The sequence below is a fragment of the Microtus pennsylvanicus genome, chromosome 7 (genome assembly GCF_037038515.1).
Source record: "Microtus pennsylvanicus isolate mMicPen1 chromosome 7, mMicPen1.hap1, whole genome shotgun sequence".
NCBI classification, from domain to species: domain Eukaryota; kingdom Metazoa; phylum Chordata; class Mammalia; order Rodentia; family Cricetidae; genus Microtus; species Microtus pennsylvanicus.
Window position 1 is genome coordinate 29661200 of NC_134585.1, and position 23421 is coordinate 29684620.

At 46.6% G+C, this 23421-nt stretch overlaps 1 protein-coding gene across 1 annotated transcript; it reads left to right on the forward strand.

Moving 5' to 3' along the window:
- The first annotated feature begins 842 nt into the window (after positions 1 to 842).
- Positions 843 to 20345, forward strand: Slc67a2 (solute carrier family 67 member 2). Its single transcript, XM_075980284.1, has 6 exons — positions 843 to 1029; positions 5188 to 5275; positions 6485 to 6528; positions 10096 to 10225; positions 13234 to 13443; positions 17353 to 20345. Exons 1-6 carry the CDS (start codon positions 892 to 894, stop codon positions 18144 to 18146), a joined length of 1404 nt encoding a protein of 467 aa, XP_075836399.1. The 5' UTR covers positions 843 to 891; the 3' UTR covers positions 18147 to 20345.
- Positions 20346 to 23421: the final 3076 nt, after the last annotated feature.

Genomic DNA, 23421 nt, shown 5'->3' on the forward strand with positions numbered 1-23421 from the left:
TCACGGTACACTATTTAATACCACACAATCACTTGGTTCCTTTCATTGCTCTCAGAATGAAACCACAAAGGTCTGCTGAGGCCTCTTAGGTTCTAGGTGTGACTGAAGCCCCGACTACTTCAAATGTGTGTTCGGATATTTAAGTCACACCCACCTTGCTGCAACTCTTCTCAGCTTGGACAAATTAGCTTCTTCCAAAGAGCCTCTCTCTGGCATTCCAGACTCTACCTTGTGGGTCTGCACACCAAGACCCACCCTTCCATATGTCACGTGTCCTATAACTTCGTGCGTTTCTCTATTGCACGTTTATTATTCGTAATTCGAGCTTTTCCTGTGCCTATTGTTAATCCGTGAGGCTGTAAGCCCTACTCAGAACACTTTTTTTTGTCCCGTTTTCCTTGCAGAGTGACAAAGTGTTGTCTAATCCTGTATAGACGTCTCACGGATCTAGAAGTCGGTCTACATTACCACCAATGGTTTTTCAAGTGCACAGCAAAGCTTCCACAGCCACCTTAACTTGCTCCAAATTTGTTAAGCCAAATAGAAAGTAAGGCCCTGGGTCTTACTTCAAGCCAAAGAGGGCTACCACGGAGGAAAACTTACTACTAGCAAAAAGACACATCCCCTCCTGCCTTACACCACCAAGGATCAAGGAAAGACGGTATCATTCATTTTTCACAAACGTTTGTGAACGTTGTCCAATGAAGCTACCTGCAGTACCAAGCGCAGCAGCACAGGAGCAGCCAGCCAGCGCCACAGCTTCCTTATCTTCCTTATGCGCAGGCGCACACCGAGCGCTTCCGCCCTGGGCGTGGCCAGCCCTGAGCGTGCCCACCGCGGGGGCGTGGCCTGCAATCGGCAGGGTCGTCCACACCCCCTGCGCGCGTGAGGATGGCGCTAGGACTCCACGGTGGGCACGGGGCCTCGGGGCAGGGGCTGGCCTTGGAGACCTCAGCTACGGCAACAGCAGCTTCCGGTGCAGTGGGCTCCCGCCGCTTCCTGCTCTGTCTCTACCTGGTGGGGTTTTTGGTGAGTGCACGCACGCTCTGGGGCTGTGGAAAAGCCCTGAGTCTGTGCCAGACAAGAGATACTGGAAGGGCTGCTCTTACCTCGAGTTCCTGGTGATTTATACATCCCGGGCCAGGAACCTGAAGTGTGCTGTCAGGTGCCTCTTCTTGCCCTGACCTCAAGTGTGACTCCTTGACCCAGCCGCTTTGGAGGGTGACTGCAGGTGTTATTTGCTGAGACCTGTACAGGGCAGAGTACAGAAGCTGCTGGAGGCAGATAGGACATTAGGGGACACAGGCCTTTCCTCCACAGCAGGGGTCGGGAAGTCCCTGCTGAGGAACCCCTCTAGATAGGCAGCCTTGAAGTTTAAAATTGGAAGTTGCCTTGAATTACATACAACTGCCTTTTGGCAAAACGGCACGTAGTTTTATTTTGTTATAATTTATGTGCATGCGTATATTGGTTTGGCTCACAAGTGGTCCTTTCCCTTGTAGAATGATGTCTTAGGATTTCTATTGCTACGACAGATCACCTTGACCAAAAAGCGAGTTGGGGAGGAAAGGGTTTATTTGGCTTACACTTGAATCTTGCTGCTCATCACTGAGGGAAGTCAGGACAGGAACTCAAACAGGGCAGGATCGTGGAGGCAGGAGCTGATGCAAAGACTGTGGAGGGATGCTGCTTACTGGCTTGCTCAGCCTGCTTTCTTATAGAACCCAGGACCAGTAGCGCAGGGATGGGTCACTCACCGTGGATGAGGCCCTCCCCCATTGGTCACTAAATGAGAAAATGCCCTATAGCTAGATCTCAAGGAGGCATTTCCTGAGCTGAGGCTTCTTCCTCTCTGATGACTCTTGCTTGCGTCCACGTTGACACGGAAAAAGCAGCCAGTACAAATGAGAAGCTTAAGAAGAACTCATGCTCCAACCATCCATCCTCCTATTAATTTAATTAATATTAATGAAGTTTCTGCTATGTGGTATGTACCCTGGAGCTCTGATGTCATAGGCAGCTTCTGCTTCTAGAGAATTAATAGTCTTAGTGGTAAGGTTAAGTTGGTAGTCTTGGGCCATTTTCAGTGCAGGGACCCTTATTCACGCTCATTCCTCTTTCAAGTCTAGATTTGGTTGCTTGGTTCAGTGGACCTGGTTATAAGTCAGTGGATGGCAACAGCCGGAAGAAGCACCAGGTAGTATTTCCTCATCAGGCAAAAGAACCAATTGGTTGAAAGGTCAATGGTAGAAGGCTTTGTGGCTAGTATCTGATCAGCACTGAACCTGATAGACAGGAACTTTTCTGTGGCCCGATGGAGCCTCCTATTTCTCCCCCGACTGATGGGTCTCTAGAATTAGGAGTTAGGATGTAGAACCGTGTAGGTGAGAAACAGAGGCACAGTCTCAGTTCAGCTTGAAAAGAATCCAGCAGTTGTCAGAGGTTGTTCAATTAATATTTGCCAGAAGGAAAGCAGAATGCACCAAATGTCTGTATTCACAGAGCCAGGAGACACTGAGGACCATGCCTTAGAGAGGGCTCTGTCTACAGTGAGCTTTCAGGCTCTGAGACACAATTTCCCACTTAGGTTCCATGCCTTTAACTTAAGAGCCCAAGCTGTCCCATCAGCACCACCACCCCCACGCCCTGTGTGTGTGTGTGTGTGTGTGTGTGTCATATGTGGAATTCAAAGGTAGTGAATGTGGCTTGTTCCAAAAAAGGTTGTTGACTGCCATCCACTTGGGGTGATGTGTATCCCGAACCCACTGAGATGCCATCCACTTGGGGTGATGCGTATACCCAACCCACTGAGGTGCCATCCACTTGGGGTGATGTGTATCCCCAACTTACTGAGGTGCTACTGCAAAGGGCACCTAGGTTAATTGTGTCAGATGAAAAGGACTCAGGCCATCACTTGGGACATCCAGATTTTACCTGGAGGGTATCAGCAACTACCAGGAGCCAGCATTCTGAATAGTTTGAGGATTACAGAGAAATAAAGCAGTTCATACATCATTCATTACGTGCAGCCTTCCAACCCAGACTTGGATAGTCACAGCCTCTCCTCTGCTTGCCATATGCTGTGCACATGGTAAATCTAGTCTGATGTAAAATTTTGGGAAATGCAATAATATATTAAAGCGCATATCCTGAGAGAAATACATATGATTTCCAAATACTTTTTAAAAAGATTAAGGATTTTTTTTTGTCAGTGAAAACTGTTGTAAAGAGTTTGATCGTGTGCAACTTTATATATCTTTGAAGGAGCTAATGCTGACTTATTAAGTAACATCTAAGAGGTATTACACACAGCTTACTTGTGATTTTCATAGATTTAGCAGCCCCCATAGGCTTGGCGAACGGGTTTCTGATTGGAAGAGGAAGAGCACAAGGTTAAAGAAGTCATTTGCCAAATGTTCTAGTTTTTGCGCTTGACATTTTGAGGTTTTAATTTATTTCACGGGGAACAGTAAGGTCCTTCATTTGGCTCATTTTGGTTAGCAAGCTAAGATGATGCTGTGTTGAGGGAGAATGTTTCAAGATATCTGATTATACTTATAACGGTATGTCACTGTGATTGCTTTAATAAACAGCCAAATGGCCAATAGCTAGGCAGGAGGTATAAGCCAAACTTCTGGGAGAAAGAGGGAAAGGGGGAGAGATGAATCTCGGCCCAGGAGAGAGACTCAAGAGGTCATGGAGAGGAAACAGGAGGTGCAGGATGGAAGAGAGGTAAACAGCCATGTGGAAGAATGCAGATGAATACAGATGGGTTCATTTAAGTTCTAAGAGCTGGTTGAGACAAGCCTAAGCTAAAGGCCAAACTTATTCATAATGAATAAGAAGTTTCCATGTCATCATTTGGGGCTGGCGGTGAAAAAGAAAGTCGGTCTGCAGTGCTGAGATCTGTAACTTTGTTTCCTGTTCTCCAGACACTTGGTCAATTTCTGTTCCCTCTTCCCGGCCTGTAGCACGTGACAGTTCATTTTCATTGAGATAGCCCACCAGCAGAGAAACACTGGGTTTCATTCCCTGTAAAAGGCCCCGGAAGCCTGACCATATTCCTCGGTTTCCATTGGGAAATGCTGATGCGCAGGGAGAAGCGGCCCCATCAAGCTGGCTTCCTTAAGAATGGTTGCGATGTGTAGGAGGTAATGGAGCTCTGTAGAACGTGTGGGTCAGGAAGGAACCGCTCATTATAGTAAAGGAGAAGACATTTTAGATGAAAACTTCCTGAGATGAAGGAGTCTGCAGCCAGCGTTCCTGGTAAAAAATGATGTTATTTTAAATTCGCAAGGTACTAAAATAATATCGCCAGCTCTTGCTGATGAGCCTATATTTTCATAATTACCTTAGTCTGTATCAGTATTTTACCAGCATTCTGTCTTCCTCATGCTTTCCTGGGCTTGCCAGGTATTATTGATATGTGTCAGATTTTAAAACCTAGCGTGGTAGAGCATGCTTATATTATCAGTGCTCAGGAGACTGAAGAAAGAGGCCATCCTGGGCTATATAGTGAGAAAGACTGTCTGGGGAATTGTGGATGGAATATAAAATGATTTTTGAAAACAGACTGTCTCAAAAAGTACAGGCTTTAAAGAAAAGTCCCATTAATTTCTTTTGGTAACCGGAGGGATTTGTTTTTATTTATTTATTTTCTTTTTTGAGACAGGGTTTCTCTGTGTAGCTTTGGTGCTTTTCCAGGAACTAGCTCTGTAGACCAGGCTGGCCCCAAACTCACAGAGATCCACCTGCCTCTGTCTCCCAAGTGCTGGGATTAAAGGTGTGTGCCACCACCACTTTACTGAAGCACAAAACACTTTACCAGTGAACACAAACAGCCCCTCCATCCATATCCTCCACAGAACACAGTGGTTTCTCCGTTCTTTCTTGCTTTGTTTTAGGGGAGGGACTTCCATTGCCCATTCTCCTCAGGCCAATCACAAAGAAGCAGCAATGTTAATGAAAACTGATCCTAACTGTGTGTCCAGACAGCATGGGTTTTAGACTTACCTGGATTCTATCATACACCTGGTTGCTGTGGCCCTACTGTTGTGGTTCTTCTTTTCTGAGAAGTTTAGATGTGGGTTTGATGTTTGGAATTGACTTACAGTTTTAGAATCACCAGTTTAAGCGCGGCTAAGCTTCAGTACTAACTGGAGTCCTTTGGGTTTTGGCTTCTCACAGGATTTGTTCGGTGTCAGTATGGTTGTCCCATTGTTGAGTCTTCATGTCAAGTCCCTTGGAGTAAGTCCTATAGTTGCTGGAGTGGTGGGTAAGTGTCTAATACCGTTGATTTGCAAAGGACACACTTTCAGATCCTCTGAAATAACTCAGCCCTTGACCAGTTATCACCCAAAAGGAAACAGGAAATGAACTGACTTTGCAGAAGATCTCTGAGTACCACCGTGGAGTAAATGGGATTGATCTTTTCCCAGAAAGGCTTTGAGACTTGAGTTTTTGCCACATCCCGTCCTGATGGAAGCTCTGCTTCCTGGGCCTCTGGGAGTTTGGGCTGTGTATGTTGAAGGTGAGGCATGGCTTCCTGTCAACTAGCATAGTTCTGGAACTTAATATGATACCACAGGGGCAATGTATGGAAGTCATACCTGATGCAAAGGTTTTCAGTGACCTCCTTGGGAAACTAGTTCCAAACTTCCCATACCACTAGCACATCTCAGAAGCCCATGAAGTTTCTGCCCATGCAGCATGCGATTGCATCCCAAGTTTATTCATTTGTGAAAGAGGCAGGAGTATCCAGGGCTTAGAATTGTGCATGCTAAATACTGAAAAACCCATAATACTCACAGCCCTTGAATCCTTCACAAGTTGGAGAAGAAATCAGGCAGTTTTCTACATCACCTTGTTATAGTTTGATCCCTCTCTGTCTGTTTTTTCCCTCAAGATGCGTACATTGAATTATGCTGACCATCTGGTAGCGTATAGACCTTTAGGAGAAGCCGAATGGGTCCGTTACATAATAAAGGAAGGGAAATAACTTTGTAAAACTTTGTAAGTTTGTTATATAACTAAAGCTTCTCTTTAAATTTTGCTCATTTTTAACTCTTCTGTGTTGTTGCTGTTTCCATGTATTATTTGCGGCATTTCCATTTACGAATATAATGGACTCACTTATGTTCTAATCTTGAAAATGCTTGATGCATACACACACACACACACACACACACACACACACACACACACACACACGAATGATGAATGAGCTGGTGTTAAAAGTTCAGCGCTCAATCCTGTTTTTCCAGGATTTCGGTTTTCACTAAGACCAGCACTAGGTTCAGGGTCCCTAAGACTGGCCCTTGCTTATTCTCGTTTTTATTTTGAAGGCTTTTAAAAATTTTGCAGAGAGGTGTAGAGCAATTTAGCTCCCCTCCCCCTTAGTTTCCTGCTGATTCCTCCCTGATTGTTGCCACAGTCGTCCAGCCACACCCAGCTGCCTTCCCTAACCTTGCTGATTGTCTTGCAGGCTCCTCTTATGGCATTTTGCAGTTCTTCTCCAGCACCTTTGTGGTAAGTTAACTTCTTTAGTACGTTATCCTCCATCCAGAACCTCCGTGGTACATCATCATCCATCCAGTACCTCTGTAATATGTTATCTTCCATCCAGTACCTCTGTGGTATGTTATCTTCCATCCAGTACCTCTGTGGTATGTTATCCTCCATCCAGTACTTCCGTGGTATGTTATCCTCCATCCAGTACTTCCGTGGTATGTTATCTTCCATCCAGTACTTCCGTGGTATGTTATCTTCCATCCAGTACCTCTGTGGTACATCATCATCCATCCAGTACCTCTGTGGTACATCATCATCCATCCAGTACCTCTGTGGTACATCATCATCCATCCAGTACCTCCGTGGTACATCATCATCCATCCAGTACCTCTGTGGTACATCATCATCCATCCAGTACCTCTGTGGTACATCATCATCCATCCAGTACCTCTGTGGTACATCATCATCCATCCAGTACCTCTGTGGTACATCATCATCCATCCAGTACCTCTGTGGTACGTTATCCTCCATCCAGTACCTCTGTGGTACGTTATCCTCCATCCAGTACCTCTGTGGTACGTTATCCTCCATCCAGTACCTCCGTGGTATGTTATCCTCCATCTAGTACCTCCGTGATACATCATCATCCATCCAGTACCTCCGTGGTACGTTATCCTCCATCTAGTATCTCTGTAGTACATTATCCTCCATCAAGTTCTGCTCTATCTGGCAGTCCATCTCCAGCACATAGTCACATACCACTGGGGATCATCCACATGGTGATTATAAACTGGGAGGCTTGAGGGTTACTGAGTACTGGATGTACAGATGGTTAGAAGATAGGAGGAAGACTAGAATCCTGTCCTCTGCCCTTCTTTGTCCTATGGGAAGTTGTGTGCTTCAAAGACTCAAATGGCGTCTTCTGCAAGGCACCCTGAGCCAGTAGTACACCTTGGGGGGAAGGAGTATTACATTTATAATATGCCATCCCTGTGATCCAGGGATGAATTTTGTACTGGAGAAAAGAATGTAAACAGAATTTACCACCTACATTATTCATTTTACATAATCGACATCAGTCAAACCCACCTGCATTTCTAGCATTCTGTATGGAAGTGTGTACACTGAGCTAAGTTCCTCCTCATATATGAGAGCACTCGGCAGAAACCACTCTAATGTATTGGTTAGATCCAAAAAATGGAGTAGGGGGATTTGGTTTTCTCCCTCTTCCTGGCCATTCGGTAGTGTGCAATCCAAAGACTGTCATTGAGCATCCCTGACTGTCTCCCTAAACCAGCCCACTGGGCATGCTGGAGACCCAGGGTCCATCAGTTGGGAGTTCATAGTCATCTGCTTATTCTCACAGATTGACACCTATGGCTGATTGAAGCAGCAGGCTAGCATCTTACATTTAGTAGACTTGTGTTTTCCTTGTTGCTTCCTTGTTAAGGGCTAAGTAAATTTAAAAGAAATTGAATAGGATTCTATAATAAATTGTTAAATAGGTAAATAATTACTCCCTGGTTTATCTTTCATTTAAGTTTTAAGACCCTAAACTTGTAGGTACTGAAGAGAGGGTTCAGCAGTTGGGAGCACTTTCAGAGGACCCAGGCCTCAGCTCTTAGCATTACATGACAGACAGCTCAAAATTGTCTGGCCAGGGAATACAGTCTCTCTCTCTCTGTCTTTTTGTTTTCCTTTTGAGACAGGTAGTCTCTGTGTAACTGTTTGTGTCCTGGAAGTCCCTAGGTAGACCAGGTTGGTCTTGAACCTGCAGAGATTTGTCGGCCTCTCAAGTGCTGGGAGTAACAGCATGTGCCTCTGTGCCCAGCCCAATCCAATGCCTTTTGTCCTCCTCAGACACTGCGCCCACATGTGATACAGGCATCTATACAGGGAAAACACTCAGGCACATAAAACAAAAATAAGTGCATCTTTTAAAATGTTCAGTTTACATAACACTCAAGTTTATTCTCACTTGACTTTGTAACATTCCAGTTCCTAGCTCCCTTTTATAATTGAAGGAAGTTAAGACTCACAGGCTTTAAGTAATTTGACTCTATCATCTAATCTCAGATTCCAGAATGAAATTATGTTATTTTTTTCCCTAAAAGTCACCGGCCCTTACTTTGCTGGTGGGAGAAGGTGAATAGCAGGGCTGTGACATAGTGATGTAGTGCCTCTTAGTGTGCCAGGTGCCTTCTCGGCTCTCCTCTGCACAATCCTCTGCACAGTCAGAGAGATGCCTAGAGCCGCCCGTCAGGCACCATGTGTGTCTCACTCTCATGTGAGGAAAAGATGTAGGGAATTTTAACCAATCCTCTGCTGCTTCATTTGGAAATTCAATCCCAAAGTCTTCCTGTGTCTGGATCTCAGATCTCAGGGCAGAGATGGTGGTGCAGGCTAGTCCTCCAATGCTCCCCTCCTCCCTCCTGCTGGCCTCTGGCTTCCTAGGATGAAGATCAGGTATAGGGAGTGATAAGTGATCAGGTCTGAACCCAGACAGCTTGGCCCAGAACCCAGGGTGTAGAACTATCTGGTTATACCACTAACCCATGACACAAGGTGGTCCATGCTCGGAAGAATGTGGAGCCATCTCTGAAACCCTTTGAAGTAAAGACTGGGGAAAAGGGATTGATAGCATTTGTAGGGTGTTTGTATTGGGGCAGGATTTACCATTGGAACGTTTTACAGAGCACTGTGAAGATTTAGTAACTGTTTCTATCTTTAAATTCACATGTGGAGTTCCTAAGGTGAACAGGTGTGTTTGGCTTTTGGCAAGAAGAGAGGTGGGCTGAGGTTCCGTGGTTAACTGGAGATGGTGGGGGTGTGGCTCTTCACTAAATCTCAAGGGAAGCAGGACACAGTGCCAGTCCCCTTCCAGCAAGGGTGAAGGAAGTACTCTCTAACTCTCCTGTGGCTTACAGAGCTACTCAGGTCCCACACCTTGGTGATGTACTAACCTGGAGGAGGAGAAGGGAGAGCTGACAGGCTGACTCCACCCCAGGCAGGGATTTGGCACACTCTGACTGGTACTTCATCCTGCTGCAAGGCTGGCTATATTTTTAGCTGTGGTGTGGCTGTGAGGGAAGGGAGGAAGTATACGAACAATTAGAGAGCTGGCCTGGACCCCTGCCCACCTTGCCCTCCACCCTGGGCAGGACCACCCTCTCTGGGCCCTCTTCCTCCCACTCTGGCCTGTGCTTGCATAGATTTGGGACCATGAAGGTTGTTTTTTTTTTTCCCTATTTACTTTCTTTTTCAGTATTTTTTTAAACCACCTAGTATCTGGGGAGCGTAGCTGCATAAAACAATAAAAATGAAGACAAAAATGAGGCTTTGGAATTTAGCCTGGCATCTCGCCTTCCAGTGAATCTCTCAGCTACTAGATCATCAGGCATCTTGTTGGATGTGGCATTTTTGTGTCTCTCACCTTGTGGGATGGGCTAGAGAAAGTAGCATGTGTGGTACATGCCATGGCAGGACTGTATCCCTATCCCACTCCCTGGCATGTCCATGGCCCATATTGTACTGGTGTCTGTATGGTGGTGGTTGCTATTGGAGACCTTTGCTTGTTCCTGTCAGGGCTGCTGGAGTGATGTGGTTGGAAGACGGTCCTCCTTGCTGGCGTGCATTCTGCTCAGTGCCCTGGGTTATCTCCTACTTGGAGTGTCCACCAACGTGTTCCTGTTTACTCTGGCTAGAGTCCCTGTGGGTGAGTTCTTTCCCACCCCCTGGAAGTAAATTTCTCTATAGAAACCTGAGCCTGTTTAATAATGGCTCTTCGGTCAGAGCTTAGCTTCAGAGGCTGTAGTTGTAACAACAGTAACCATTTGAGCAGTGGCTGCTGTTTATTGAGCATTTACTATTGGCAGACCGTCTGGTAGCTTACCCAAAGCTCCCACCATAGCTCAGGTCAGAGCCTATCAGAGACTCGTTAGTGTGCATGACTCTGCCGCACCTGACCTGTCTCTTCCCCATCGCCCTCCCTCTCCACGTCTGTTCAGACAATTAAGAGCATGTGAGATGTCTTTTGGCCCGCGCTGTGATTCGCTCTGAGACAGCTCAGTGGTGCAGCCCTCTGGAAAGCAGACTGCTGCCTGAAGGAGAGTGTGCATTTCTACATGCGGAGGACCTGCAGCTGACCCCCTCCCTCCAGACTGCTCTTGACTCTTGCTGACACCGTGGAATTGCTGTCATCTTTCCCCGAGATGTTTTACCCACTCTTGGAAACCGCACTGTTAGGTGTGCGGTGTGTGGGAACCACTATGGAAACTGTATCCCTCCTTGCCTTTCTTAGCGTCCAGAGTCCTGCATCTCACCAGTTTTCTTTCCCTAGCTAGTGTAGCATGGACAGACGTCGTGACCCTAATCACCAGGCCCTCGTCAAGTCAGCTACTTGTTCCACACTAACCCCGGATAGCAGAGCGCTCCACCACTAGCAAAATCTTTGTGCCATTTCTCTGACCTGCACTCAGAACACGAAAGCTGTGGAGGCACCTCCCACATTTAAATCAGCGGTTTTGCTGTCGGCTTTACATTTACAAGTTCTTTAAGTGTGGTCCACGATCCTCACACACCCAGCACTCCATTAAAGATTATAGTTAGCGTCTGTTCACACGCATCTTTGTGTGCATTTATTATGTCATTGTTTGTGCGCAGTGGATCTCAGGACTGCACCTCACCGTACTCCACCGTTCTCTCTCACCTCCTCTTCCTAGTTCTCTACAAACTTTGTAGGAAGGCGAGTGAGAACCTAAATCTGTTTGCAAAGCAGGTAGAGATTTAAGAGGAGGGTGGGATTATTTTCCCTTAGTATGAGTGGCCCAGTCCAAACAGCCATGTTTCTAATGCATGGACATCATGGTCTTTGCAAACAGGAGTAGAACTAGATTCCTTCATGCCCCCACCTGACCCTTCCCAGTGTCTGGGGATCAGGAATGAGATGGAGTGCTGGGAACGTTGCCAGGCTTCTGGTTTTGCGGTGGGTTGTAGACTCGGATCCTGTTATCCCGATGTTGTGCCTGCATTAGACATCTGTTCTTCCGTTCCCAGCCTCTAAAGAGCTCTGCCCTCACCCAGTAGTCCTTCCGTCACAAGCTGAACCCAGCGTGGCTATGATTTCAAAGAATTGCATGAAGTCCCTTAAAGAGGTCCTGAAATTTTCCCCCCAGCCCAGCCCTTCTTCATACTTCAGAGAACAAGGCTAGAAAGATGCTAAGCAATTCTAAAAGGGATCTGTACGTTTGTTTCCAGAAGAGCTGTCCAGTGTGTCCAGTGCACATATTCTCATTCTGAGCCAGAAACTAGGAGTACACTTGGCAGCACCATGCTGGGCCAAGCAAGATCCCATAAAGAGGCCGGAGGAGGCCACTGTGTTGAGTCACAGCTTGGAATGATGGGCAGCGATCTGCAGGGAGCTTATATTAGCTTGTATTACATGCCGACCAAAGTGGCAGGTGACCCATTCCCAGGGTCTGTCAGTCTGGTCGTAAGTATTCCTCACATGTACATCAGATAATCCTCTGCAGCATACAGGCATGCTGAAGCCATTGGGTAGCCAGCAGACAAATTCACAAGTCAGAGACTAGTAGGAAGCAGTTGGCCTTGGTTAGATGAAGCCACCATCGCATGCACTGGTGTCTTACGAGCATCTGGCAGTTGGTGTTGATTAGATGGAAATGCGTCATGTGCACATGTATCCTCTCCGCTATCCCTGCCCATATTCCTCATTACCTCCTAATACATTCTCTATAGTCTACCCCAAGAAAAACCCATGTTCCACGAGGGTGGATTTAGCGATTTGTGTTTGTTTTGTTGTTGCTGTTTTGCTCCATTTGGTTAGCTCGTTGCTTTATCCACAGGTTGAGATTAGTAGTGGCATAGGGTAGGTGTGCAGTAATAGTTTGCAGCGAGGGAGGGAGAAGGCATGCTCACCAGGTAACTATGAGGAAGCCACCCCATTGTGTGGTTAAGGGTTTCATTATAGGTAAAAGAGAGAAAATATCCAGAGAAGGCAGGGAGAGACGTAGGCTGGAGGTTCCAGGAGAATGGGGGAGAAGAGCGGAGATAGTAAGATAGCAAGAGATAGTGAGTAGAGGAGAATAAAGGACAGCAAGAGATAGAGAAGAAGAGACAATACAGTCAGAAGAGTGGGGCACTGGGGAAAACCTTGCCATTCGCAGGAAAACGAGGGAAGTAGGTGCTGGCATGAACTTTGGTGTGTCTAGTAGGTGCTTACGGTACTGAGGAAACCTGGAGGCCAGCATGGGCTTGGAATATGAACCACAGGAAGCCATTTGTCCCTTCTGCCAGAAGTAAGGAAATGACTCCTTTGGCAGATGGGAACTTCTTCACAAGTCACTTTTATTTAACTGCCAGAATTCTTCCCGTAGCTCACGTTGAGCTCATGTATGGATATTTGGAATGCCGAGACCTAACAGCCACCAGGAATTTCAAATGGATAACAAGGAATGGTTGGGGTGTCATTACCAGATATAGCCAAGCTGAAGTCGAAGGCACTCAGTGCTAGAGACAAGGTGACCAACCATTATTGACTCTGGCTTTGGATTCCATTTATAATGGCATGAGTTCTACCTGCCGTAGTGGTCCAGAGAAAAAGCTAGCAAGGATTCCATTTGGGGCAGGGAGGAAGGGTAGTGCAGAGGGGTCCGCCCCTCCAGAGTGCAGACAGTTACAGAGCACATTTCTTCTCCCTTGCAGGTATTTTTAAACACACCCTCTCCATCTCCAGGGCACTGCTTTCTGACCTGGTCACAGAGAAGGAACGACCCCTGGTCCTGGGACAGTTCAACACAGCCTCAGGCGTGGGCTTCATCCTGGGCCCTGTTGTTGGCGGGTATCTGACGGAGCTGGACGGTGGGTTCTACGTGACGGCTCTCATCTGCTGCTCAGTCTTCCTCCTCAATGCTGGTGAGTTAAGCACATGCACCCAGTCTACCTACTTCTAGCTTCTTGTGATTTTTATTAATACAGAACAGGCCCATGTATGGCTAGGGGAATGGCTCAGGGATGAAGAACACTTCCTGCCCTCCCAGAGGACCAGAGTAGGATTCCCAGCAGCTGTATTGGTGGCTCACAGCTCTCTGTAACTTGAGCTCCAAGGAATGTGGTATCCCTCTTCTGACCCCGTGGGCCTCACTGTGCAAGTGCAACTCATACAGACACATACATTCACACACCCATTAATAAAATAATATTACTAATAATAGACTAGGCAGAGTCATTGTTCAAGAACGAATGTTAACTTGAAGGTGCTCTCTGCTGCTCCCAGTGACCCACCAGCACTGTGCGGGCTTCCCTTCCTTCTGCATCTCCACTCTCACTGTGTTTGTAGCTGTGATCATCCAATTAGAGGAGGAGGGAGCATCCTACTGTGGCTTTGACTTGAACGTCCGTTTGTTGATGATGTTGGGTGCCATTTTGCTGACCATTTGATGGAGAAGCATATAGTCTTTTGCTAAATCTTGTTTTATTTTGTTTTGTCTTTGTGCTGTTGAGTTGTATAGCTAGTATATTAACTTTAAAAAATACTTTATGAAAGTTTAATCACTATCATGTGAAATACTTGGGATACTAATATAAAACATAAGTAGGCCATAAGCAGCAGTGCAAAATGGCAAATTTTGATGATTTTCCCAATCTACTATATGGGAAACACTTACTCTTCAGATGAATTAGTTTTATAATTTAATTGTTTAAGAATCTCATACATTATATTTCGAGGAAATTCATCACTCCCAAGATACACTCCCCTATTCCATACTCAACCAGCTTGTGTCTTCATTGTAGTGCTGCCTGTATGTTCTTAAGTGTGTCAGTGCACTGGAGGGTGTTAGACCTACCAGGGGCCGCACCCCTAGGTTAAACTATCTCTCTCCTGGCCCGCAGCAGTCACCAGTAGCTGCTCACCTGAAGTGGGACTTTGTGCCCACCTCCCTCCTCCACACTGGGGTTTTGTCCGACTTAATATTAACTTTTTTATCACCAGATACTGGAGTTGGAAATAACAGCTATTCTTTACATTGCCCTTTGCCTTCAGAGACTGTTTCTCCTGCAGTGCGGAAGGGCTTTGGTTTGCTCTAGGTCTCCTGTCCCTTTGTGCATTGGTTGCCTGTCCTCATGGTAGCATACCCAGAAACGCCAATGCCAAGTCCAGTTCTCAGAAGCCACCTGCCCCCCGTTCCTTCCTCTTTAATCCATTTCGAACTCACTTTTGTGTGTGACATATGACAGGGACCAATTCCATTATCTTGCATGATGTGTATTATCTTAGTTATAAGTTATATAAAAACATCTCTATTTTTAATAGAGCTGTTAAATTTTTCAATAAAATATGGAAGTTTAAAACAGCAGCTATGCATTTTCCTGCCACAACCTCCTTAATGCCCCCATCTCGGCATCATGGTTTTATTTATCCTTCACAGTGATGGCAATGCCATGGTGCCTCTGCCACCTGCACCGCCACGCAGCCTTCCTGGCCTACCTCCCAAGTGCAGGCGGGTCCCACAGGAAGGCTTTGCACCGAGTTCGTCCTCTGCCAGGCACATATTATTTTCATGTTCTCTCCCAGCTCTCTTCTTCTGGTCCTTATCTTCTCAGTCATTCACCTCACTTGTCTTGGCCTGTTCATTATGAACAAAACCAGACAAGGGTCCTTCATAGCACTTCCAAAATTCCGTTACTGTTTCCGTTTCGTGCTTTTTTGAAATATTGTTTAAAAGTACATTTTAATTAAAATATAATTAGATCTCTTCCCCCTTCGCTTTCCTCCTCCCAGCCCTTCCATGTCCCCTCTGCTCACTGTCAAAATGATGGCAGCTTCTTTTTGATTGCTATTGACTGGCGTGCATGACTGCGTGTTTACGTGTGGTGAATTCTTGCACGAGGACACAGCTGACCTGGTGAAGGTGGTGGCTGTTTTGTTTGGAGAACAACGTACTATATCTTTGGAGCCCAGTAAAAGTGCTGCTTGGAATTCAGCCTCATGAACATGTAGACCGATGTGGGTCTATTAGGAATGTGGAGTTGCACACATTCCCAGCCACAGTGACTGACGTACTAGAGATCTCTTTCTTGCCACTTTAAACATCTGGGACTAGGCATGCTGAGGCAATGCAGGGTATACCAAAGACATGGGGAAACAACCAGGCTAGGCAGAGAGTCCTGGTGCCTTCACCTGGGCAGCCTCTGGTTTTCCCATTCTGGGACTGCCCTCAGACCTTCTGCTCTAACTGGTGCTTTTCCAGCTAGGAAAGCAGGCTGTGGTACCTACCAGACTCACACTCATTTCCTGCCTTGCTGTTTATTCATGCAGATGTTAGAATGTCTCTTCTGCTTTCTCACCTACTGTGCGCTAGCAGAACTCATGGCCTTGCTACAGGAACCAGGGAGACTTTGCACAGAAGCAGTTTGACCCAAGTATCATCATCATCATGATTTTGAGACAAGGTCTCTTGTAGCCCAGGTTAACCTCCAACTTGTTATGTAGCTGAAGATGACTCTGATCCTCCTGCCCCTGTCCTCTGGATGCTTGGATTCCAGGTGTGTGTCACCATCTCCACTTCATGTTGGGATAGAACCAGGGCCTTGTGCACACTAGACAAGCATTCTATTAACTAAGCTGCACCCTCAGCCCCTTATCTTATTCTTTTAATTCTACTCTTATTCTGAGACTCTCAACAATACTTTTTTTGTGTTTTTATGAGGATTCCTTGATAAAATGGTCCTTTTAAAGGTAAGAGTGGACTAAAAAAAAAAAAAAAAAAAAACCACCAGGTCTATGATTAATTGCGGTTCCTTTTTTGTCGTGAAAGTGTTCCTGACTGAAATCGTTACACAGTATTGGACAAAGCCATGTACTCATGCGGCTGTTGAAAACAACGTGAAACACCCATTGGGTCAGACTGAACTCAGAGTACAGAAAGACCATTAAAAGATATGCTTGGAAAAATGTCTTAGAATAGGGAACATGAGCTCAACTCTAAGGAATTTTCTGAGCATGGATGGCTAAGACTTCCTTAAAAGACTCAAGGCAGGAGCATGCCAGTCAAGGGATCAGTGGTTGGCTTGTCTGAATGGCGATCTTATCTGCTGCCTAAGGCTGGGTGGGTGTCATGGTCCCTGTGCATGGCACTCTGTGGTTTTGCAGGTGTGATCTGTGAAAACACCTGGTAGCCCCAGGTGGAGAAGAAGCCAGCTGGTATTTTCTGATAGTCACTGCTTTCCAGCTCTCTCCTGGCCGTTGGCCACAGCCCATCATGGCTGTTCTAGCATCCTATCCCTCTCTCAGCTTGGCCCTTACATTGTAATCCAAGTTGCCTGTTGACTTGTCTGAATCTCCATTTATGGGTTTTATGAAGGCGGGGTTTTCACAGAGCTTTGGCTGGTCTATTTGTGCATTCCTGATGTCAGTAGCACACTGTAAAAGCACTCTGTAAACTGTGTGTGCTCATACGATGGGACAGATGAGTGGACTGGGAGTTGGATAATTAGAAAGTTTGTTGAGAAAAGCATTTATATCTATACTAATGAATGTAAGAACATCGCTACGAAGTGATGGGACAGGAGAAGCCAGCACCCGAGCTGGGAAGACGGACTGTTCTGTGTGTAGTTTCAGTAGATTTTATAAAGCTCAAGAGTCCATTGCGGGGGTTCTGGTGCCACAGCAGAACTGTGGTAATGGTGGGGAAGCTGGAATCAAGAACCACGTAAATGTAGTATAAAGTACAGGTGAGTGATCTCATATATTACTCCTTTATGGAACCACCATCAGAATTCAGCACACTGGCCGCGTTAACAGGTCTCTTGCCATGTTATTAGGTCTCGTTTGGGTGTTGCCTTGGAGAGAAACAACCCTCAAGAGCGCAGAGGATGCTTGGAGCTCGGATGAGAAGCACGCTACAGTGTCCAGAGAGTCAGCAGGTACAAGGCAGGGAGCAGCCACCCCCACCAAGGCCAGGAGGAGTGAGAAGAAAGTGCAGAAGCCCTGGCTTGAAGTCATGTCGGCCTTGAAGGACATGAAGAGCCTCCTATTTTCTGCACTGTGGGACATATTTCTCGTGCGCTTGCTGATGGGGGTGGCTGTCATGCTGTACTACAGTAATTTCGTCTTGGCCCTAGACGAGCGTTTCGGGGTGCGACCGAAGAGCACCGGGTACCTCATCAGCTACACCAGTGCCCTGGGCACCCTGGCTGGCTTCGCCGTGGGGCCCATTCTCCGACTGTACAAGCACAACTCGCACACGGTCCTGCTGCACTCCAGTGCCCTCACCTGCTCGCTGCTGCTGCTCTACTCCGTGGCCGGCACCATGCATGTGGTGGTCCTTTCCTCCACGCTTCTGTCCTTCTCCACCTCCATCGGGAGGACCTGCATCACTGACCTCCAGCTGAGTGCCGGCGGGGCCCAGGCCAGCGGCACCGTCATAGGTGTGGGCCAGTCCGTGACCGCAGTGGCTCGTGTCGTTGCTCCTCTCCTCTCAGGGGTTGCCCAGGAGTTCAGCCCCTGCGGCCCCCCAAGCCTGGGTGCTGCTTTAGCCCTGGTGGCGGTTTTAATCATGTCACGAAACAAACCTCATTCCAGTGGGCATGGGAATGAGAAACTAAAACCGGAGTAGGTCGGATTGGGAGCACGTAGAGAAGCTGAGTTAGAAGCGGGCAAATCAGGGACAAAGACTGGTTGGTCAGAAGGGCGCTTCAGGGAGGGCGCCTCGTCTCAATGCAGTCGTGGCTGCGGCCAGCCCTCACCTGCACAGGGATACCAGCAGGACCGCCACAAGTCAGCCACAGACAGGAAAGTTTAGGTTGAGCACAGCTCGGCCCAGCATCCCATCAGTATTCAAAGCTTACCTGAATGGCTTCTCTTCCCACCTGGGCCAGTAGAGTAAACATTTGCTTCCTGGAAAGGCAGCAGCTGCAAAGAGGTGAAAATAGTGGTGGGAGGGGCAACTGGCTTGCTGGAGGATGGAAGAAGCAATGTCCCAGTGAAATAGAGCTGCCAAGTTCATCTCATGTTGGTCAGTTTGGTGCAATGCAGATTTTCTGTTAAACCCAGAAGCCAAAAGTTGCTTCCCTATCAAAATCCCAGAGACTGGAGGAGCCGCTTTATTTAAATCAAGCTGTTGCTTTCTCCACTGGTAAAATCTCAGATGCTGAACTCACCCCAAGACACATAGATACACAGGCCTTTCAAGGCCAGATGTGGGGTTTTAAACACTGGTGGTCATTTCTCATGGGTGCGAGGGGCAGCTGAGGGCTGACAGACTTAACTCGTTTTGATTAAAGTAAAAGCTAGGGACTGCGCTGTTTTTATAGCTAACTGAACACGCCCCCACACACACACTTATGCTTGCACTGTGGTAAACCACCTTTTCCACCCCTCATGAACCAGTCTGCGTTAGAGAGTAGCAGCTCTCCGAGTGGCATTCTCTGCTCTTTGGGACGAAATTTCTTTGGACTTTGAGAAGATCTCTGATCTGGAAGCTTGGGCTCTGAGGAATTGGGTCCTTGTGGTGTTAACATGCTAGCCGGTAGTGAAGGAAAAACAAGAGTGGTGTTGGCATAAATGTTCTACACAGAGAAAGAGTCAAGGCCATCCCAAACCAGGGAAAGACAGGCTCTCCTGGGGCTTTTGAAAGGCATTGATTTGCTTTATTTCATTTGACTCTGGTGCCTGGGAAGAGCTAGGTTGATTAATGGGAGTGTGGATGTGTCCTTCCCCGTAACTTTAAGCCACCACTGTCCCAGCACCCAAGAGACGCCCAGAAGCGTCTCTGCTTCACAGACTCACATGGGCCAGCCGGTTGACCACTGGGGTTCCATTGATAGTTTAGGAGCATTACTTAGGGGCCCGCCTTCTCACAAACACCCCAAATTCACATTCCTTTTAATCCTCCTGATTATCCCACTAGTATATTTTGCCCATTTTTACCCTCACATAGCACGTAATAGTGAGTGGCATTTTAATGCACTAATGTTTTATAACTCTAATGTTTACTATTTATAAATCAAAAGAAGGTGTTTCCGTAGTTTTAGAAGTTGTAGGTAGGATAAACTCAAATATTTATGACAGTTGAAAGTACTTTTCAGCTTTTCCTCTTTGGCTGCAGAAAAAAAAAAGTTCTGTTTAAAGTTGTTTCCACTGTGAGTTTAACACAGGAGCTAAAAACTCTTAAGAGACCAAAGCATGGTATGAATGGCCATGCTCTCGTGCAGCAACTGAGTGTCTTGCAGACTGGGCTCAGAAGGACAGTAGTGAATGGTTATTATGAGGTAATGAAGTAAGGTTTCAGAAGTGTTCTCCAAAGACTGTTTGCACTCTCAGAGACAGTGGGTTTTTTGTTTTGTTTTGTTTGTTTTACAAATGCTTATGGTAGCCATGTTTGTTTTTTAAAACCATAGCACTTTATTATTTAAGTTGAATCTGTAAAATCAACGAGGCTTTAAAATTAATAAGAGACATGGAGAGCCTGAAATCCAGAATCAGCCCAGTATCTGGAGAAACGCTGGTATCCTCTAACAGTGACTTTAGTGATTTGTTGATCTGATGGTTGTTTGTCTGATTGTTTGTTTGCTCTCCTTCGGTCAATGTGTTCTCACATTTCATCTTGTCTGCTGTCCCGTCCAGAGTGTGGTCCATGGACCACCATGCCCTGCGATATGTCCAGGATCCAGCCCCAGTACATTCCTGCCAGGGACCACTCTGAGGAGCTGGCTAGCTGATTTGTTTACACAGAAAGCCTTGGTGGCCACTGATCTGGTGAATGGCATTTATGTTTCATGGAATAAAATCTCAGGGAAATTAAATGTTATTGGTTAACCTTTGTGTTGTGTTCTTTAAAGTCTCTTGCATGGCGTTCACAATCCTTTCTAAGATTGAGCCACACAAATCTGTTTCTGTATAAGTGAAAAATACCTTCATATAGTTTAACTTGGAGCTGTGTGGAAATTTGCTTTAGAGATATGGAGTGTTTATGAAGGGAGCTACCCCTGCCCCGCATGCCAGCCACAGGTGAATGCCGTGCAACAGGGCTCCCATGAAGCCCCATGTTTCAGAAGGTATGACTTTCCCACAAAGCAGAAGGTGCCCAGCTCAGTCAGAGGGATGAGAAAAAGATGGGGACCAGGGAGACATTTTTTGAAGGCTCAGCCCTAAACTGATTGGCCTGAACTGACCTGTGCATTGTACTTTCTGGAGCCCACCAAGGGGGGGGGGACAAGATAATGCAGGTTCTCTCCCTGGCTTCATGCCTTGACCCCCCAAGGTCCAGACACTTAACACTCTTAGGATGGAGAATCACTGGGGAGAATCTGAAGAGGGCTGGGGAGCTCCCTTGCCATGCTCGGTAGAAGAGTTTTGTGGCTGATATGGACCACTGCTCCCAAACACATGATCTTAGTAAGATCACCTGGCTGGAGTAGGAGGTACGTAGATGCAGAGACAAAAGCAGTGTAGACATGATACAGCGATCCACATGAGCCAGGAGGGACAAATGGCTGTGTGGATATCAGGAGGCCAAGAGGAGAAGAAATCTGTGCTAGCCAAATTGATGTCAACTTGCCATAAGCCAAAGTCAACTGAGAAAAAGGAATTGCCTCCGTAAGATCAATTGGTAGGCAAACCTGCGGAGCGTTCTTTAATTAGTGGCTAGTGTGGGAGAGTTCAGCCCATGCGAGTGGTGCCATCTGTGGACTGGTGGTCCTAGGTGCTATAAGAAAGTAGGCCCAGCAAGCCATAAGGTCCAAGCTAGGGGGCACAAACCAGTAACAAGTGTTCCTCCATGGCCCCTGTGTTAGCTGCATCAGCTGCTTCCTCCAGGTTCCTGCACTGTTTGAGTTCCTGTCCGGACTTCCTTCAAGGATGAACAGTGATGTGGAAGTGTAAAGCAGCTCCTTTCCTCCCCGACTAGCTTTCCCGCTAGGGTGTGTCCTCACAGCAATGGAGACAGAGCAAAAGCACACAGAAAAATGGTAGGAGATAAAAATTCTAGATTGCGATGATGGAAACCTGGTGTTTTTAATCAGTCGATTTAAACTATTCTATCTTAAATAAAAATCCTTCTGCGCGTACACTGAAGGAAAATGAATGCAATTAAAATGGAAGGTGACAGTTGTGGACGCGGGCAGAGCTAACCTTTTCTTCAGGCTTGTCTCGGACTCATTACTGAATGCCCTGTGCACCCTCCAGTAACGTTCATTCTAAGACACCCCCCCCCCCAAAGGACATCCCTGGGATGAATGGCAGTGTCAAACCTCACATAGCCTGGTTTCTCCTAAACAGACACTCATTTACCTCCTCCCTCCCCCACCCCCAACTGTTATACTGTTTCCAATTTAGGCAGTAGAGCAAACGTAGCATGATCATCTTGATCCTGTTTCCCAGTTTCACCAAAGGGTTTATTCTTTCCTCCCAAGCTGAGAGCATTCCCCTTTGGGCTTGCAGCAAGCACTTTAGAGCTTCCCTTTGGCAGCTCAGCGCTGCGTCCTGAGTGCAGTGGGGCCTAGAAGAACACAAGCAGTGCAGTGCATTATCAGCACCGGTGATGTCATAACCAAGATGGCTGCTAAGTCCCTAACATCCAGGTAGGTGCACAGGGACAAAGGGCAGAGCAGCCTAGGACAAGCTATCCGTCACTCTACTCACAATGGCGCGCATGGCAAACTCACATTGATAATTTCTAGGGTTTTCATGTAATGTTTTCTGGATCTTGGCCACAAATAACTGGAACTACTTAAAGAGAGGCTTCAGTTACATAAGGAAGGGAATTCCATTCTGGATTGTTGTTTGGTGAAGTAGCTTATTGAACTAAATCTGTCCCAAACTTGCTTGTTGAAGTAAAAATGGTGTGAAATGCCCAGGATAAACCCGGTGTTGCCTAGGTCCTGTTGTGATTCTGCCGCCATCATGACCATTTATTCCTAAAGCCAGTTTGTTCCTTGAGGCAGATGTCCTGGTCTCTGCTTCAGAGCCAACATAGACAGTGCCAGTCAGTGACATCACTGGCAAGCGTGACTTCTTGAGTCACCGTGAAAGTACCTTCACTGGACCCTCTATTTGGAATGAAGTCTTGGATGTGGCACAAGTCCCTAGAGCACATATGTAAAGTGTTAAAATGAGGGACAGGACTGGTTCTGTGCATGCAGAGCTTACATATAAACAAAGTTTCAGCTGAAAATAGGAAAGGACCCGTCGAAGCTGCACTAATGTGTGTTTATCTGCTCGGCAGCTAACACGACTGTCCACATGAATGTCTCTTTTACCGACCTCTGCAGTGGCTGGCCCCTCTCCAGGCAAGTCAGTTTAGCGTGGAGTAGATGACACATATACTATCATGTTTTATTATATACATGTATAAAATCCTCAGCAAATGAAACGATGATAAAACAACAAGCAGAGAAAATAAACAAAAGCCCAGGGCACGAGTTTGGTCATAAGCGTTCCTTTTCAGCAAGGTGGGAACCGTGTGCCACCCACCTCTCCTATCGCTACGCCTGTAGTTTCTGCATCCCCGGCTCCAACCCACTTGCTGTGGAAGATGCAAAGAAAGAACAATTGACTTGTTTATTCTTTCATCTCCCCTTCAGCACTCCAGGGCACTTTTCTGAAGGAGTGTGTGCATGTTAAGTATTCTGGGTCATCTCAAGATGAGTAAGTCTACGGAGGATGTGCTTGGATTCTGTGCAAACATTGCAATATCTTATCTAAGTGACCGAAGCCTCTGCAGATTTTCATGTCCTCCAGGGGTCCCAGAATCCATGCTTTCATGGTGTTCAGGGCTCAGCAGATAGTGTCAGCAGTCACTTCATCTGGACAAAGCCATATTTTTAATCATCCTTCAGAAATAAAGCCCCATGTGCCCTTTGAAGTGGCACGAATATTCCTGTTCTTATCAT

Coding starts and splice junctions, on each gene's coding strand:
- Slc67a2 (XM_075980284.1), top strand. CDS start 892: ATGGCGCTAGGACTCCACGGTGGGCACGGGGCCTCGGGGCAGGGGCTG. Junction 5,276..6,484: donor TATAGTTGCTGGAGTGGTGG/GTAAGTGTCTAA, acceptor ATTGTCTTGCAG/GCTCCTCTTATGGCATTTTG. Junction 6,529..10,095: donor TCTTCTCCAGCACCTTTGTG/GTAAGTTAACTT, acceptor TGTTCCTGTCAG/GGCTGCTGGAGTGATGTGGT.